Below are 13,936 nucleotides of genomic sequence, written 5' to 3' on the forward strand. Positions count from 1 at the left end.
GTTTACGACCTTTTTTGAAAAATAAAAACGCTCTCGACGAGGATGGGATTCGAACCCACGCGGGCAGAGCCCAATGGATTAGCAGTCCATCGCCTTTACCTCTCGGCCACCTCGTCCGCCTGCACACGAGGCACTTCGCCGCGAAGAGCCAGCTAGAAAAGTCCTGTTTTCTTTTCACCATAGTTTCAGGCTGTAGATAGCGGGAATATCTTTTCAAGTGATTTGAAGCCCCGGTGAATCTGGCAGCACACAATTTTTCTGCCCACTACACGGCCCAACATACGCCGTTTACGACCTTTTTTGAAAAATAAAAACGCTCTCGACGAGGATGGGATTCGAACCCACGCGGGCAGAGCCCAATGGATTAGCAGTCCATCGCCTTAACCTCTCGGCCACCTCGTCCGCCTGCACACGAGGCTCTTCGCCGCGAAGAGCCAGCTAGAAAAGTCCTGTTTTCTTTTCAACATAGTTTCAGGCTGTAGATAGCGGGAATATCTTTTCAAGTTATTTAAAGCCCCGGTGAATCTGGCAGCACACAATTTTTCTGCCCACTACACGGCCCAACATACGCCGTTTACGACCTTTTTTGAAAAATAAAAACGCTCTCGACGAGGATGGGATTCGAACCCACGCGGGCAGAGCCCAATGGATTAGCAGTCCATTGCCTTAACCTCTCGGCCACCTCGTCCGCCTGCACACGAGGCTCTTCGCCGCGAAGAGCCAGCTAGAAAAGTCCTGTTTTCTTTTCACCATAGTTTCAGGCTGTAGATAGCGGGAATATCTTTTCAAGTTATTTAAAGCCCCGGTGAATCTGGCAGCACACAATTTTTCTGCCCACTACACGGCCAACATACGCCGTTTACGACCTTTTTTGAAAAATAAAAACGCTCTCGACGAGGATGGGATTCGAACCCACGCGGGCAGAGCCCAATGGATTAGCAGTTCATCGCCTTAACCTCTCGGCCACCTCGTCCGCCTGCACACGAGGCTCTTCGCCGCGAAGAGCCAGCTAGAAAAGTCCTGTTTTCTTTTCACCATAGTTTCAGGCTGTAGATAGCGGGAATCTCTTTTCAAGTGATTTGAAGCCCCGGTGAATCTGGCAGCACACAATTTTTCTGCCCACTACACGGCCCAACATACGCCGTTTACGACCTTTTTTGAAAAATAAAAACGCTCTCGACGAGGATGGGATTCGAACCCACGCGGGCAGAGCCCAATGGATTAGCAGTCCATCGCCTTAACCTCTCGGCCACCTCGTCCGCCTGCACACGAGGCTCTTCGCCGCGAAGAGCCAGCTAGAAAAGTCCTGTTTTCTTTTCAACATAGTTTCAGGCTGTAGATAGCGGGAATATCTTTTCAAGTTATTTAAAGCCCCGGTGAATCTGGCAGCACACAATTTTTCTGCCCACTACACGGCCCAACATACGCCGTTTACGACCTTTTTTGAAAAATAAAAACGCTCTCGACGAGGATGGGATTCGAACCCACGCGGGCAGAGCCCAATGGATTAGCAGTCCATTGCCTTAACCTCTCGGCCACCTCGTCCGCCTGCACACGAGGCTCTTCGCCGCGAAGAGCCAGCTAGAAAAGTCCTGTTTTCTTTTCACCATAGTTTCAGGCTGTAGATAGCGGGAATATCTTTTCAAGTTATTTAAAGCCCCGGTGAATCTGGCAGCACACAATTTTTCTGCCCACTACACGGCCAAACATACGCCGTTTACGACCTTTTTTGAAAAATAAAAACGCTCTCGACGAGGATGGGATTCGAACCCACGCGGGCAGAGCCCAATGGATTAGCAGTTCATCGCCTTAACCTCTCGGCCACCTCGTCCGCCTGCACACGAGGCTCTTCGCCGCGAAGAGCCAGCTAGAAAAGTCCTGTTTTCTTTTCACCATAGTTTCAGGCTGTAGATAGCGGGAATCTCTTTTCAAGTGATTTGAAGCCCCGGTGAATCTGGCAGCACACAATTTTTCTGCCCACTACACGGCCCAACATACGCCGTTTACGACCTTTTTTGAAAAATAAAAACGCTCTCGACGAGGATGGGATTCGAACCCACGCGGGCAGAGCCCAATGGATTAGCAGTCCATCGCCTTAACCTCTCGGCCACCTCGTCCGCCTGCACACGAGGCTCTTCGCCGCGAAGAGCCAGCTAGAAAAGTCCTGTTTTCTTTTCAACATAGTTTCAGGCTGTAGATAGCGGGAATATCTTTTCAAGTTATTTAAAGCCCCGGTGAATCTGGCAGCACACAATTTTTCTGCCCACTACACGGCCCAACATACGCCGTTTACGACCTTTTTTGAAAAATAAAAACGCTCTCGACGAGGATGGGATTCGAACCCACGCGGGCAGAGCCCAATGGATTAGCAGTCCATCGCCTTAACCTCTCGGCCACCTCGTCCGCCTGCACACGAGGCTCTTCGCCGCGAAGAGCCAGCTAGAAAAGTCCTGTTTTCTTTTCACCATAGTTTCAGGCTGTAGATAGCGGGAATATCTTTTCAAGTTATTTAAAGCCCCGGTGAATCTGGCAGCACACAATTTTTCTGCCCACTACACGGCCCAACATACGCCGTTTACGACCTTTTTTGAAAAATAAAAACGCTCTCGACGAGGATGGGATTCGAACCCACGCGGGCAGAGCCCAATGGATTAGCAGTTCATCGCCTTAACCTCTCGGCCACCTCGTCCGCCTGCACACGAGGCTCTTCGCCGCGAAGAGCCAGCTAGAAAAGTCCTGTTTTCTTTTCACCATAGTTTCAGGCTGTAGATAGCGGGAATCTCTTTTCAAGTGATTTGAAGCCCCGGTGAATCTGGCAGCACACAATTTTTCTGCCCACTACACGGCCCAACATACGCCGTTTACGACCTTTTTTGAAAAATAAAAACGCTCTCGACGAGGATGGGATTCGAACCCACGCGGGCAGAGCCCAATGGATTAGCAGTCCATCGCCTTAACCTCTCGGCCACCTCGTCCGCCTGCACACGAGGCTCTTCGCCGCGAAGAGCCAGCTAGAAAAGTCCTGTTTTCTTTTCAACATAGTTTCAGGCTGTAGATAGCGGGAATATCTTTTCAAGTTATTTAAAGCCCCGGTGAATCTGGCAGCACACAATTTTTCTGCCCACTACACGGCCCAACATACGCCGTTTACGACCTTTTTTGAAAAATAAAAACGCTCTCGACGAGGATGGGATTCGAACCCACGCGGGCAGAGCCCAATGGATTAGCAGTCCATCGCCTTAACCTCTCGGCCACCTCGTCCGCCTGCACACGAGGCTCTTCGCCGCGAAGAGCCAGCTAGAAAAGTCCTGTTTTCTTTTCACCATAGTTTCAGGCTGTAGATAGCGGGAATATCTTTTCAAGTTATTTAAAGCCCCGGTGAATCTGGCAGCACACAATTTTTCTGCCCACTACACGGCCCAACATACGCCGTTTACGACCTTTTTTGAAAAATAAAAACGCTCTCGACGAGGATGGGATTCGAACCCACGCGGGCAGAGCCCAATGGATTAGCAGTTCATCGCCTTAACCTCTCGGCCACCTCGTCCGCCTGCACACGAGGCTCTTCGCCGCGAAGAGCCAGCTAGAAAAGTCCTGTTTTCTTTTCACCATAGTTTCAGGCTGTAGATAGCGGGAATCTCTTTTCAAGTGATTTGAAGCCCCGGTGAATCTGTCAGCACACAATTTTTCTGCCCACTACACGGCCCAACATACGCCGTTTACGACCTTTTTTGAAAAATAAAAACGCTCTCGACGAGGATGGGATTCGAACCCACGCGGGCAGAGCCCAATGGATTAGCAGTCCATCGCCTTAACCTCTCGGCCACCTCGTCCGCCTGCACACGAGGCTCTTCGCCGCGAAGAGCCAGCTAGAAAAGTCCTGTTTTCTTTTCACCATAGTTTCAGGCTGTAGATAGCGGGAATCTCTTTTCAAGTGATTTGAAGCCCCGGTGAATCTGGCAGCACACAATTTTTCTGCCCACTACACGGCCCAACATACGCCGTTTACGACCTTTTTTGAAAAATAAAAACGCTCTCGACGAGGATGGGATTCGAACCCACGCGGGCAGAGCCCAATGGATTAGCAGTCCATCGCCTTTACCTCTCGGCCACCTCGTCCGCCTGCACACGAGGCACTTCGCCGCGAAGAGCCAGCTAGAAAAGTCCTGTTTTCTTTTCACCATAGTTTCAGGCTGTAGATAGCGGGAATATCTTTTCAAGTGATTTGAAGCCCCGGTGAATCTGGCAGCACACAATTTTTCTGCCCACTACACGGCCCAACATACGCCGTTTACGACCTTTTTTGAAAAATAAAAACGCTCTCGACGAGGATGGGATTCGAACCCACGCGGGCAGAGCCCAATGGATTAGCAGTCCATCGCCTTAACCTCTCGGCCACCTCGTCGGCCTGCACACGAGGCTCTTCGCCGCGAAGAGCCAGCTAGAAAAGTCCTGTTTTCTTTTCAACATAGTTTCAGGCTGTAGATAGCGGGAATATCTTTTCAAGTTATTTAAAGCCCCGGTGAATCTGGCAGCACACAATTTTTCTGCCCACTACACGGCCCAACATACGCCGTTTACGACCTTTTTTGAAAAATAAAAACGCTCTCGACGAGGATGGGATTCGAACCCACGCGGGCAGAGCCCAATGGATTAGCAGTCCATCGCCTTAACCTCTCGGCCACCTCGTCCGCCTGCACACGAGGCTCTTCGCCGCGAAGAGCCAGCTAGAAAAGTCCTGTTTTCTTTTCACCATAGTTTCAGGCTGTAGATAGCGGGAATCTCTTTTCAAGTGATTTGAAGCCCCGGTGAATCTGGCAGCACACAATTTTTCTGCCCACTACACGGCCCAACATACGCCGTTTACGACCTTTTTTGAAAAATAAAAACGCTCTCGACGAGGATGGGATTCGAACCCACGCGGGCAGAGCCCAATGGATTAGCAGTCCATCGCCTTAACCTCTCGGCCACCTCGTCCGCCTGCACACGAGGCTCTTCGCCGCGAAGAGCCAGCTAGAAAAGTCCTGTTTTCTTTTCACCATAGTTTCAGGCTGTAGATAGCGGGAATCTCTTTTCAAGTGATTTGAAGCCCCGGTGAATCTGGCAGCACACAATTTTTCTGCCCACTACACGGCCCAACATACGCCGTTTACGACCTTTTTTGAAAAATAAAAACGCTCTCGACGAGGATGGGATTCGAACCCACGCGGGCAGAGCCCAATGGATTAGCAGTCCATCGCCTTAACCTCTCGGCCACCTCGTCCGCCTGCACACGAGGCTCTTCGCCGCGAAGAGCCAGCTAGAAAAGTCCTGTTTTCTTTTCACCATAGTTTCAGGCTGTAGATAGCGGGAATCTCTTTTCAAGTGATTTGAAGCCCCGGTGAATCTGGCAGCACACAATTTTTCTGCCCACTACACGGCCCAACATACGCCGTTTACGACCTTTTTTGAAAAATAAAAACGCTCTCGACGAGGATGGGATTCGAACCCACGCGGGCAGAGCCCAATGGATTAGCAGTCCATCGCCTTAACCTCTCGGCCACCTCGTCCGCCTGCACACGAGGCTCTTCGCCGCGAAGAGCCAGCTAGAAAAGTCCTGTTTTCTTTTCACCATAGTTTCAGGCTGTAGATAGCGGGAATCTCTTTTCAAGTGATTTGAAGCCCCGGTGAATCTGGCAGCACACAATTTTTCTGCCCACTACACGGCCCAACATACGCCGTTTACGACCTTTTTTGAAAAATAAAAACGTTCTCGACGAGGATGGGATTCGAACCCACGCGGGCAGAGCCCAATGGATTAGCAGTCCATCGCCTTTACCTCTCGGCCACCTCGTCCGCCTGCACACGAGGCACTTCGCCGCGAAGAGCCAGCTAGAAAAGTCCTGTTTTCTTTTCACCATAGTTTCAGGCTGTAGATAGCGGGAATATCTTTTCAAGTGATTTGAAGCCCCGGTGAATCTGGCAGCACACAATTTTTCTGCCCACTACACGGCCCAACATACGCCGTTTACGACCTTTTTTGAAAAATAAAAACGTTCTCGACGAGGATGGGATTCGAACCCACGCGGGCAGAGCCCAATGGATTAGCAGTCCATCGCCTTTACCTCTCGGCCACCTCGTCCGCCTGCACACGAGGCACTTCGCCGCGAAGAGCCAGCTAGAAAAGTCCTGTTTTCTTTTCACCATAGTTTCAGGCTGTAGATAGCGGGAATATCTTTTCAAGTTATTTAAAGCCCCGGTGAATCTGGCAGCACACAATTTTTCTGCCCACTACACGGCCCAACATACGCCGTTTACGACCTTTTTTGAAAAATAAAAACGCTCTCGACGAGGATGGGATTCGAACCCACGCGGGCAGAGCCCAATGGATTAGCAGTCCATCGCCTTAACCTCTCGGCCACCTCGTCCGCCTGCACACGAGGCTCTTCGCCGCGAAGAGCCAGCTAGAAAAGTCCTGTTTTCTTTTCACCATAGTTTCAGGCTGTAGATAGCGGGAATATCTTTTCAAGTTATTTAAAGCCCCGGTGAATCTGGCAGCACACAATTTTTCTGCCCACTACACGGCCCAACATACGCCGGTTGCGACCTTTTTTGAAAAATAAAAACGCTCTCGACGAGGATGGGATTCGAACCCACGTGGGCAGAGCCCAATGGATTAGCAGTCCATCGCCTTAACCTCTCGGCCACCTCGTCCGCCTGCACACGAGGCTCTTCGCCGCGAAGAGCCAGCTAGAAAAGTCCTGTTTTCTTTTCACCATAGTTTCAGGCTGTAGATAGCGGGAATCTCTTTTCAAGTGATTTGAAGCCCCGGTGAATCTGGCAGCACACAATTTTTCTGCCCACTACACGGCCCAACATACGCCGTTTACGACCTTTTTTGAAAAATAAAAACGCTCTCGACGAGGATGGGATTCGAGCCCACGCGGGCAGAGCCCAATGGATTAGCAGTCCATCGCCTTAACCTCTCGGCCACCTCGTCCGCCTGCACACGAGGCTCTTCGCCGCGAAGAGCCAGCTAGAAAAGTCCTGTTTTCTTTTCACCATAGTTTCAGGCTGTAGATAGCGGGAATATCTTTTCAAGTTATTTAAAGCCCCGGTGAATCTGGCAGCACACAATTTTTCTGCCCACTACACGGCCCAACATACGCCGTTTACGACCTTTTTTGAAAAATAAAAACGCTCTCGACGAGGATGGGATTCGAGCCCACGCGGGCAGAGCCCAATGGATTAGCAGTCCATCGCCTTAACCTCTCGGCCACCTCGTCCGCCTGCACACGAGGCTCTTCGCCGCGAAGAGCCAGCTAGAAAAGTCCTGTTTTCTTTTCACCATAGTTTCAGGCTGTAGATAGCGGGAATATCTTTTCAAGTTATTTAAAGCCCCGGTGAATCTGGCAGCACACAATTTTTCTGCCCACTACACGGCCCAACATACGCCGTTTACGACCTTTTTTGAAAAATAAAAACGCTCTCGACGAGGATGGGATTCGAACCCACGCGGGCAGAGCCCAATGGATTAGCAGTCCATCGCCTTAACCTCTCGGCCACCTCGTCCGCCTGCACACGAGGCTCTTCGCCGCGAAGAGCCAGCTAGAAAAGTCCTGTTTTCTTTTCACCATAGTTTCAGGCTGTAGATAGCGGGAATATCTTTTCAAGTTATTTAAAGCCCCGGTGAATCTGGCAGCACACAATTTTTCTGCCCACTACACGGCCCAACATACGCCGTTTACGACCTTTTTTGAAAAATAAAAACGCTCTCGACGAGGATGGGATTCGAACCCACGCGGGCAGAGCCCAATGGATTAGCAGTCCATCGCCTTAACCTCTCGGCCACCTCGTCCGCCTGCACACGAGGCTCTTCGCCGCGAAGAGCCAGCTAGAAAAGTCCTGTTTTCTTTTCAACATAGTTTCAGGCTGTAGATAGCGGGAATATCTTTTCAAGTTATTTAAAGCCCCGGTGAATCTGGCAGCACACAATTTTTCTGCCCACTACACGGCCCAACATACGCCGTTTACGACCTTTTTTGAAAAATAAAAACGCTCTCGACGAGGATGGGATTCGAACCCACGCGGGCAGAGCCCAATGGATTAGCAGTCCATCGCCTTAACCTCTCGGCCACCTCGCATTTCTTTCCCATGTTGACTACAGGCCGCCTCGTCCGGCTAAACGGAACTTCTCGCCCCAGTCGGTAATTAAAATATTTTTTTGTTTCTGGCTGCAGGTGGCAGATATTTTCTTCCACTGCAATTTAAGGCTGGCAGGACATCAACATTCTAAAGGGACGCTAAATCGGGTTTGAACATTTTCTAATTATGCTACCAGTTGACAGTTAATAGCTATCTCTCGAAATTGTTCTAAATGTTTTACAGTCATGGCTTTTGCTCCATCCAGTGTGAGCCGTACTTTCGAAGCTCTGGGATATTATTTCAGGACTCTGAACAGCGCACGCGTGAGATAGTGGAGGCAGCTGAAATGCAACTAGGCGATTTCGAGTGTGTCGGTACAACATCGATAGCCTTGTTGGATAAGGAGGCAACGTTCTTAAAAAAGAACTGGTCGTGGTAATGACTGACACGTACGGGACAGTCCCAAGTGATTCCGTTATTCTAATCTCGGTATATTCGTAACCTTTTCTGTATCTCTTGTTTTGTTGCTGGTATATATTTCACCCGGATTCAATAAAGTTCAGTTGCAAGTAGCGCTCGTCATTTTCTTCTGTGTCCATCTGTGTTTTGTGCAGTTAAGATGAACGTTACCAGTCAATAACGTGTAAGCCATGTTATTGCCGAGAACCATGTATGCGTTTTTTTATTGTTTGTTTTTACTGCCCGGCTACGTCCGGCTCTGTTATCTGTGTAAAGCGAAGAGCGTCTTGCATTCTTCATTTTTATGCCGCACGGGCTATCTCATTCAGATAAGCAGACTGTTTCGTGTTGACGTCACTAGCCCAGTATAATCTCCTCTGATAATGTTCTGGATGTAAATCGACTGTTCCAGAAACATTCGCGCCGAAAGATAAAAGCCTGCAGAGCAGAAGCCACAGCATTCCGATCGTCGACGCTCGCCCGCACACGTCACTTTGTTGACTGCTGCTTTGCCGCCTCTGTATTCTTTGAGTTGTTAGGGGAGCACAAGTTCGCTCCAATAAACGTGTTTTCCTTCGAGACAACTGCGTCGTCTCTGGCTTCGTGACGTTATTGACATTTTTCACCTGATTTACACGATTTTTTCTCTCACTAAAGTGTGTTGATACTCACCATTCTTCTCGCACTATGTTCATTACTGCTTTCGTGACGTCGACTGCGACGACACAATGGAACAACCGCCGGGCTCAATTCGGTCGATTTGCTCACATTTAACGCCAGCAAACAACGAATCCATAGTGGTCAGAAATCAACCCATACCCGCCGCGGTGGCTCAGTGGCTAAGGCGTTGCGCTGCTGAGCACGAGGTCGCGGGTTCGATTCCCGGCCGCGGCGGCCGCTTTTCTGATGGAGGCGAAAAGCAAAAACGCCCGTGTGTACGAGATTTCGGCGCACGATAAAGATCCCCAGGTGGTCAAAATTAATCCGGAGCCCTCCACTACGGCGCGCCTCATCGCCTGCGTTGCGTCGGCGCGTTAAACCCCACAATCAATCAATCAATCAGAAATCAACCGAACATCGGAAATTAGAAGGCCTGGATTGCATCAGACTACACGTCAGTGTGACGTTATCGGCGTAGTGTAGGAGATGGCCCCAACAGCCGTTCTCTCTCCCTCTAGGCTTTAAAACTAAACTAAGGCTCTAGACTTCCGCTACAGAGGGAAGATAAAGATTTAGGTGGATTGAACTAATCATTGCAGCCAAAAATAAGACAGGAAAGAATTTACAACAGCATCCGCTGAGTCTCCATAAAACGCGAGGCGTTTAACTGTTCGATTATTTTCGCTGCGCGCCCTTACATGATTTTAGGTTTCGAAACGAAAATAAAAAGCAATCGACGAGGATGGGATTCGAACCCACGCGGGCAGAGCCCAATGGATTAGCAGTCCATCGCCTTAACCTCTCGGCCACCTCGTCCCGGTAGCCAAAGCAACTTGCAGCAGTAATACAACCAAGTAATTCTTCCCGTAACAACGCCAGCTGCTCCATCCTGCACTCCTTGCGTTGCGCCACATCGATCACGCGCTGACGGCTGAATGAACACGCACCTAGACAATTTGTTTGCAGGGAGGTGGCCTTCCCCTTATATATACATAGACTCGCGGCGTATCTTTTCTTCCGCTCCCGGCGCTCAGTTTGCTGCCGTTTGTTGTATTGACTTTATCTCCTTTAATTTTCTTTTTGGGCCGCTTCTTTTCTCGCCTCTTATTACGCTCAATACTGCTTCCTCGTGGAATATCTGAGCATACACGTACAGCCTCCCAAATTTTTAATAGTATAGCGGGAGCGACGACCGATCGGCATGTCAGCGCCTTATCACGGTGTTCACCGGCAAAATGGGCGAGGGTACGCACACACGCATAGAACTATCTGTTGTGGGAGTGTCGTCTGCTCCGCTCTTCTTCTCAGGGCAACACACTCCCTGTTTTTCTTATCCTGCATGGCCGTTTCGCTACCGCCAAAGGTAACGAAGCAGCGTGGGGCACTAAGTCATTCAGATGGCAGTGGCAGGGGGTGTTGCACTCTTAACAAAACAGCGGAGCAGACGACACTCGCACAGCAGATAGCCCTATGCGCGTGCGCGTACTCTCGTTTATTTCGCTGCTGAATGCCGTGATAAGGCGCTGACATGCTGATCGGTAGTCGCTCCCGCTAAATTATTAAAAATTTGGGAGGCTGTACATTACGGTACGGTTAGTTACGGTGCACGTACGTTACGATACGCACCGTACTCGGCGGTAGCACACCGCCATTGCGAGAACGCGGTACTGGCATAGCCCTTGACACGTGCAGTACAGCGCCTATACGGAACGATGTGCCAGTACCTTCCTGCATCGTACCAGACAGGTGGCTTACATTGTGTACTGTTCAAGGTGTCGCAGTTCACTTTGGATACTGGCTGAAAAGGGGAAATTTTTAGTTACGCTTTATAAAGTTGGATATATACGGCCTCAAGTTGTCGACGGGGCAAGGCTCCCTGACTAAGTTCTCTTATTGCAAATAACCCTGGTATTCTGAGTCCTTCCTTCACTTGAGCCTCCGTGGAGGAGGTCCTTGAAATCGATTTAGCCATGCATAAGTATTGCGGAATTCTCCCCTCAGCGGAGTGGAGGGAGAACATGGAGCTCAGAATACGGCCCTAAGCACACTGATTGAAGCAGGGCCACGAACGAGCACCAGAACCACGTGCGCAGGTGAACGAGGGTCGGGGCCACCGAGCCCTGGGCGAGCCCTCGGTGGACGTGTCCCCGCGTGGCACGCTGCCGGCGACTCCGCGAAGCTTCCGCGTCCGACTGCCGTGCACGGGGCTGGCCAGCGCAGAGGTGCCCGTGCGCATCGTGCTCAACGTGTCGGCGCCCGAGCAGCACCTCCCGTTCCACGACGGTCGCCATGCGCGCTACGACCTGCTGCCGGCCGCCTACGGGGCCCGGACCGCCGCGGCCAACGGAACCTCGGTCTCCCTTCCGCGAAACAAGATCTGCGCCAAAGGTGAGGGGCACCCTGGCAGTAGTAGTATGAGGTAAACCCTGAGGGGATGCCATTTCGGTTCGAACCAATGAAAGTTCGAAAAAATGAAAGTGAATCATAACAACAGTAAACTGTTATAATTGGGAAGCCGTAGGGCTTGTACACACTTTGGTGCTTGAAAAAAGTCCGCGATTGCGGCCTGCCTTTCGCCCCTAAAGGCGGCAGTCAGCACTTTTTGTTCTAACAAATGAATGTCGCGGAAAGCCTCATCCTCGCCTTCTTGAGAAATGAAGAGACTGGCGGCATTTCGTCAGCTACTTTTGAGCAGACGGGCGCAGTATGCCTCGTCTTCGTCCTTCTTGTCGTCATTGGCTCGCCCAGATTCCACGCTTCTGACATGAAATACAATGCTCTCATCTGTCAGCGCGCCACACACACCACCATACTCGCGTACTCATCGACCTAGGCATCTTCCAGAACGTCTACACTACGCAGCCATGTGTGTAGACACAAGGTGCGTTTCTCTGGCCGGGTGACAGGCGCCAAGGCGACGGCGTGGTCGGCGCGTAGTTCGAATTACCCGTTGCGGAACGCACTCGAGTTAGAATTACGGGCTTCTTTGCACATAGACATCTATAAAGACTTGACCGGACCAAACTGTGCAGTTCGAGTTATCCATAAATTCGAAATATTGAAGTTCGAATTGAGAAGTCTTCACTCTATAGCAGCAGCCAAGAACTTAATCTCGGAATATCGTAGAAAAACGCATGTGGCTGCTTAGTCCAAAAGCCCAAGTGACGATCTGGCGATCACTGCCCTGGAGACCACTATAGTTGCTGAGCATCCAGGTCAGCGCTGGTAGTCAGGTTCAGCAACAGCTCGGGAAGGGAAGAGGAGAGGGGAGAGGTGGGAGGACTGGACTGTGAGCACATCCGATGTTGTCGTGGGTTAGGGTGCCTCATCGAGATCAAAATTAACATTCCGCGGGGTATAGGGTCGGAAAAAGGCGGTGCAAGCAGGTGGGGTGTGTTTGTGCGAATAAGACGGAGAGTATTTCATTCGTGTTTGGATAGGTTAGGATGAAGAGGCGGAAGGGCGCGAATGCTCACATGCTCACACTACGTTTGCGCGCCCCTATTAGAAGCCACACTTAGAATGCAGCTGCACTAAGGAGTGGGAAAGTGGTTTCAGGATAGTGCATCTCACAGCCACACTAGTCGCGTGGTTGCAGGAACACGCTTTTTTTTTGTGTGGAATATGATGCATTATTGCGTGAGTACCACTTTTTTAACTTATGGTTTGGACGACTTGACGGGAAAACTAATTCCTCGCGGCACTCAAACGCGCTTTGAATGCCAATGACTTATGCAGAGCAGAGGGCAGGCTCAACGTTAACGTTATCTAATGTTCAGCCTAAACATTGGACGGCAGGGCTAGCGTCACACATTGACGTCTACCGACGTCTACCGACATCATCCGGCACCTACTAGCGAAAGTATATGTTCCACTGGCTCCACAGATTTTCGCCCAGTAATGTGGTAATTTCGCTTCGTACTGCCTTGCATCCAAGACTACCGGACTCATCAAGTTCTTGCGATCATCTGGACACCCGCCTTGACCACGTGGGTTGAATATTTCCTGATTTATCTGTTCATAATTCCCGAGCCATGCCTACCGCCATTCGGTAGGCGCAGCCAAGGAGTTCATCATGCAAGACACCTCTAGCCCCGTGCCTGTGCGTTTAGACAACACTTCCTCGGAAGTAGATATGGATTCTGATAACACAGAAGAAGGTCGCTCAGTCGGTAATCAAGAACCTCAGCCTTCAACCAACACAGCCTCGGACACTGAAATGGACCCCGGTATTGCAGAAGATCACTCAGTTGAATCTAATCATCACGAGCATGACTTCATCGAGGTGGTCTCCCGAGCTCAACGTCGCCGGCAGCGCAGTGTCGCCGCAGGAAATCCTGCCGCACCCATGTCACCACCACAGACCAAGCAAGCCCCGGCACCCACAAGTAAGTCTTCCGTCAGGCCTAAACCATTGCCCAAGGACGATTTCAAACTAGTATTGCGTCCCCAGGGCGGACTCCCGCTTGGCAACATTCAATATGCTGATCTCTCCCTGGCACTATTGAACGCCATCAAGGTCACGTGGCGTCAGGCAAATCTGCGCCTCCGAGTGGACATAACTCAAAACACTGCCACCATCAGTACTCCGTCCTCTGACGTGGCACGCGCTCTCAGTCAAATCAAACACCTAACCCTGGAAAACAAGCAGTACCCCGTCCAACTTTACGGCCTGGCCCCCGACGACTCCGTC

The 13,936-nt window shown here is 50.7% G+C and overlaps 1 protein-coding gene and 30 non-coding genes across 31 annotated transcripts in view; 1 reads left to right on the forward strand and 30 right to left on the reverse strand.

Moving 5' to 3' along the window:
* Dnt (tyrosine-protein kinase Dnt) overlaps positions 1 to 13,936 on the forward strand; it is an 81,536-nt gene that overhangs the window by 36,309 nt on the left and 31,291 nt on the right. The window contains exon 3 of the mRNA XM_077700643.1: positions 11,337 to 11,631. Within this exon, the coding sequence (XP_077556769.1) occupies positions 11,337 to 11,631 (295 nt within the window). The remainder of the gene's footprint in view (positions 1 to 11,336; positions 11,632 to 13,936) is intronic.
* On the reverse strand, positions 35 to 116 carry Trnas-gcu (transfer RNA serine (anticodon GCU)). The gene has a single exon. It is a non-coding gene; the product is annotated as a tRNA-Ser (tRNA).
* Trnas-gcu (transfer RNA serine (anticodon GCU)) lies at positions 321 to 402 on the reverse strand. The gene has a single exon. It is a non-coding gene; the product is annotated as a tRNA-Ser (tRNA).
* Positions 607 to 688, reverse strand: Trnas-gcu (transfer RNA serine (anticodon GCU)). The gene has a single exon. It is a non-coding gene; the product is annotated as a tRNA-Ser (tRNA).
* On the reverse strand, positions 892 to 973 carry Trnas-gcu (transfer RNA serine (anticodon GCU)). Its single transcript has one exon. It is a non-coding gene; the product is annotated as a tRNA-Ser (tRNA).
* Trnas-gcu (transfer RNA serine (anticodon GCU)) lies at positions 1,178 to 1,259 on the reverse strand. The gene has a single exon. It is a non-coding gene; the product is annotated as a tRNA-Ser (tRNA).
* Trnas-gcu (transfer RNA serine (anticodon GCU)) lies at positions 1,464 to 1,545 on the reverse strand. The gene has a single exon. It is a non-coding gene; the product is annotated as a tRNA-Ser (tRNA).
* On the reverse strand, positions 1,750 to 1,831 carry Trnas-gcu (transfer RNA serine (anticodon GCU)). The gene has a single exon. It is a non-coding gene; the product is annotated as a tRNA-Ser (tRNA).
* Positions 2,036 to 2,117, reverse strand: Trnas-gcu (transfer RNA serine (anticodon GCU)). The gene has a single exon. It is a non-coding gene; the product is annotated as a tRNA-Ser (tRNA).
* Trnas-gcu (transfer RNA serine (anticodon GCU)) lies at positions 2,322 to 2,403 on the reverse strand. Its single transcript has one exon. It is a non-coding gene; the product is annotated as a tRNA-Ser (tRNA).
* On the reverse strand, positions 2,608 to 2,689 carry Trnas-gcu (transfer RNA serine (anticodon GCU)). The gene has a single exon. It is a non-coding gene; the product is annotated as a tRNA-Ser (tRNA).
* Positions 2,894 to 2,975, reverse strand: Trnas-gcu (transfer RNA serine (anticodon GCU)). The gene has a single exon. It is a non-coding gene; the product is annotated as a tRNA-Ser (tRNA).
* Positions 3,180 to 3,261, reverse strand: Trnas-gcu (transfer RNA serine (anticodon GCU)). Its single transcript has one exon. It is a non-coding gene; the product is annotated as a tRNA-Ser (tRNA).
* On the reverse strand, positions 3,466 to 3,547 carry Trnas-gcu (transfer RNA serine (anticodon GCU)). Its single transcript has one exon. It is a non-coding gene; the product is annotated as a tRNA-Ser (tRNA).
* Positions 3,752 to 3,833, reverse strand: Trnas-gcu (transfer RNA serine (anticodon GCU)). Its single transcript has one exon. It is a non-coding gene; the product is annotated as a tRNA-Ser (tRNA).
* Positions 4,038 to 4,119, reverse strand: Trnas-gcu (transfer RNA serine (anticodon GCU)). The gene has a single exon. It is a non-coding gene; the product is annotated as a tRNA-Ser (tRNA).
* Trnas-gcu (transfer RNA serine (anticodon GCU)) lies at positions 4,324 to 4,405 on the reverse strand. The gene has a single exon. It is a non-coding gene; the product is annotated as a tRNA-Ser (tRNA).
* On the reverse strand, positions 4,610 to 4,691 carry Trnas-gcu (transfer RNA serine (anticodon GCU)). Its single transcript has one exon. It is a non-coding gene; the product is annotated as a tRNA-Ser (tRNA).
* On the reverse strand, positions 4,896 to 4,977 carry Trnas-gcu (transfer RNA serine (anticodon GCU)). Its single transcript has one exon. It is a non-coding gene; the product is annotated as a tRNA-Ser (tRNA).
* Positions 5,182 to 5,263, reverse strand: Trnas-gcu (transfer RNA serine (anticodon GCU)). The gene has a single exon. It is a non-coding gene; the product is annotated as a tRNA-Ser (tRNA).
* On the reverse strand, positions 5,468 to 5,549 carry Trnas-gcu (transfer RNA serine (anticodon GCU)). The gene has a single exon. It is a non-coding gene; the product is annotated as a tRNA-Ser (tRNA).
* On the reverse strand, positions 5,754 to 5,835 carry Trnas-gcu (transfer RNA serine (anticodon GCU)). Its single transcript has one exon. It is a non-coding gene; the product is annotated as a tRNA-Ser (tRNA).
* Positions 6,040 to 6,121, reverse strand: Trnas-gcu (transfer RNA serine (anticodon GCU)). Its single transcript has one exon. It is a non-coding gene; the product is annotated as a tRNA-Ser (tRNA).
* Trnas-gcu (transfer RNA serine (anticodon GCU)) lies at positions 6,326 to 6,407 on the reverse strand. Its single transcript has one exon. It is a non-coding gene; the product is annotated as a tRNA-Ser (tRNA).
* On the reverse strand, positions 6,612 to 6,693 carry Trnas-gcu (transfer RNA serine (anticodon GCU)). The gene has a single exon. It is a non-coding gene; the product is annotated as a tRNA-Ser (tRNA).
* Trnas-gcu (transfer RNA serine (anticodon GCU)) lies at positions 6,898 to 6,979 on the reverse strand. The gene has a single exon. It is a non-coding gene; the product is annotated as a tRNA-Ser (tRNA).
* Positions 7,184 to 7,265, reverse strand: Trnas-gcu (transfer RNA serine (anticodon GCU)). Its single transcript has one exon. It is a non-coding gene; the product is annotated as a tRNA-Ser (tRNA).
* Trnas-gcu (transfer RNA serine (anticodon GCU)) lies at positions 7,470 to 7,551 on the reverse strand. The gene has a single exon. It is a non-coding gene; the product is annotated as a tRNA-Ser (tRNA).
* Positions 7,756 to 7,837, reverse strand: Trnas-gcu (transfer RNA serine (anticodon GCU)). Its single transcript has one exon. It is a non-coding gene; the product is annotated as a tRNA-Ser (tRNA).
* On the reverse strand, positions 8,042 to 8,123 carry Trnas-gcu (transfer RNA serine (anticodon GCU)). Its single transcript has one exon. It is a non-coding gene; the product is annotated as a tRNA-Ser (tRNA).
* Positions 9,978 to 10,059, reverse strand: Trnas-gcu (transfer RNA serine (anticodon GCU)). The gene has a single exon. It is a non-coding gene; the product is annotated as a tRNA-Ser (tRNA).

Source organism: Haemaphysalis longicornis, unplaced genomic scaffold, assembly GCF_048455015.1.
Source record: "Haemaphysalis longicornis isolate Haplotype H1 unplaced genomic scaffold, Haemaphysalis longicornis Haplotype H1 scaffold_2, whole genome shotgun sequence".
Classification (NCBI taxonomy): Eukaryota; Metazoa; Arthropoda; class Arachnida; order Ixodida; family Ixodidae; genus Haemaphysalis; species Haemaphysalis longicornis.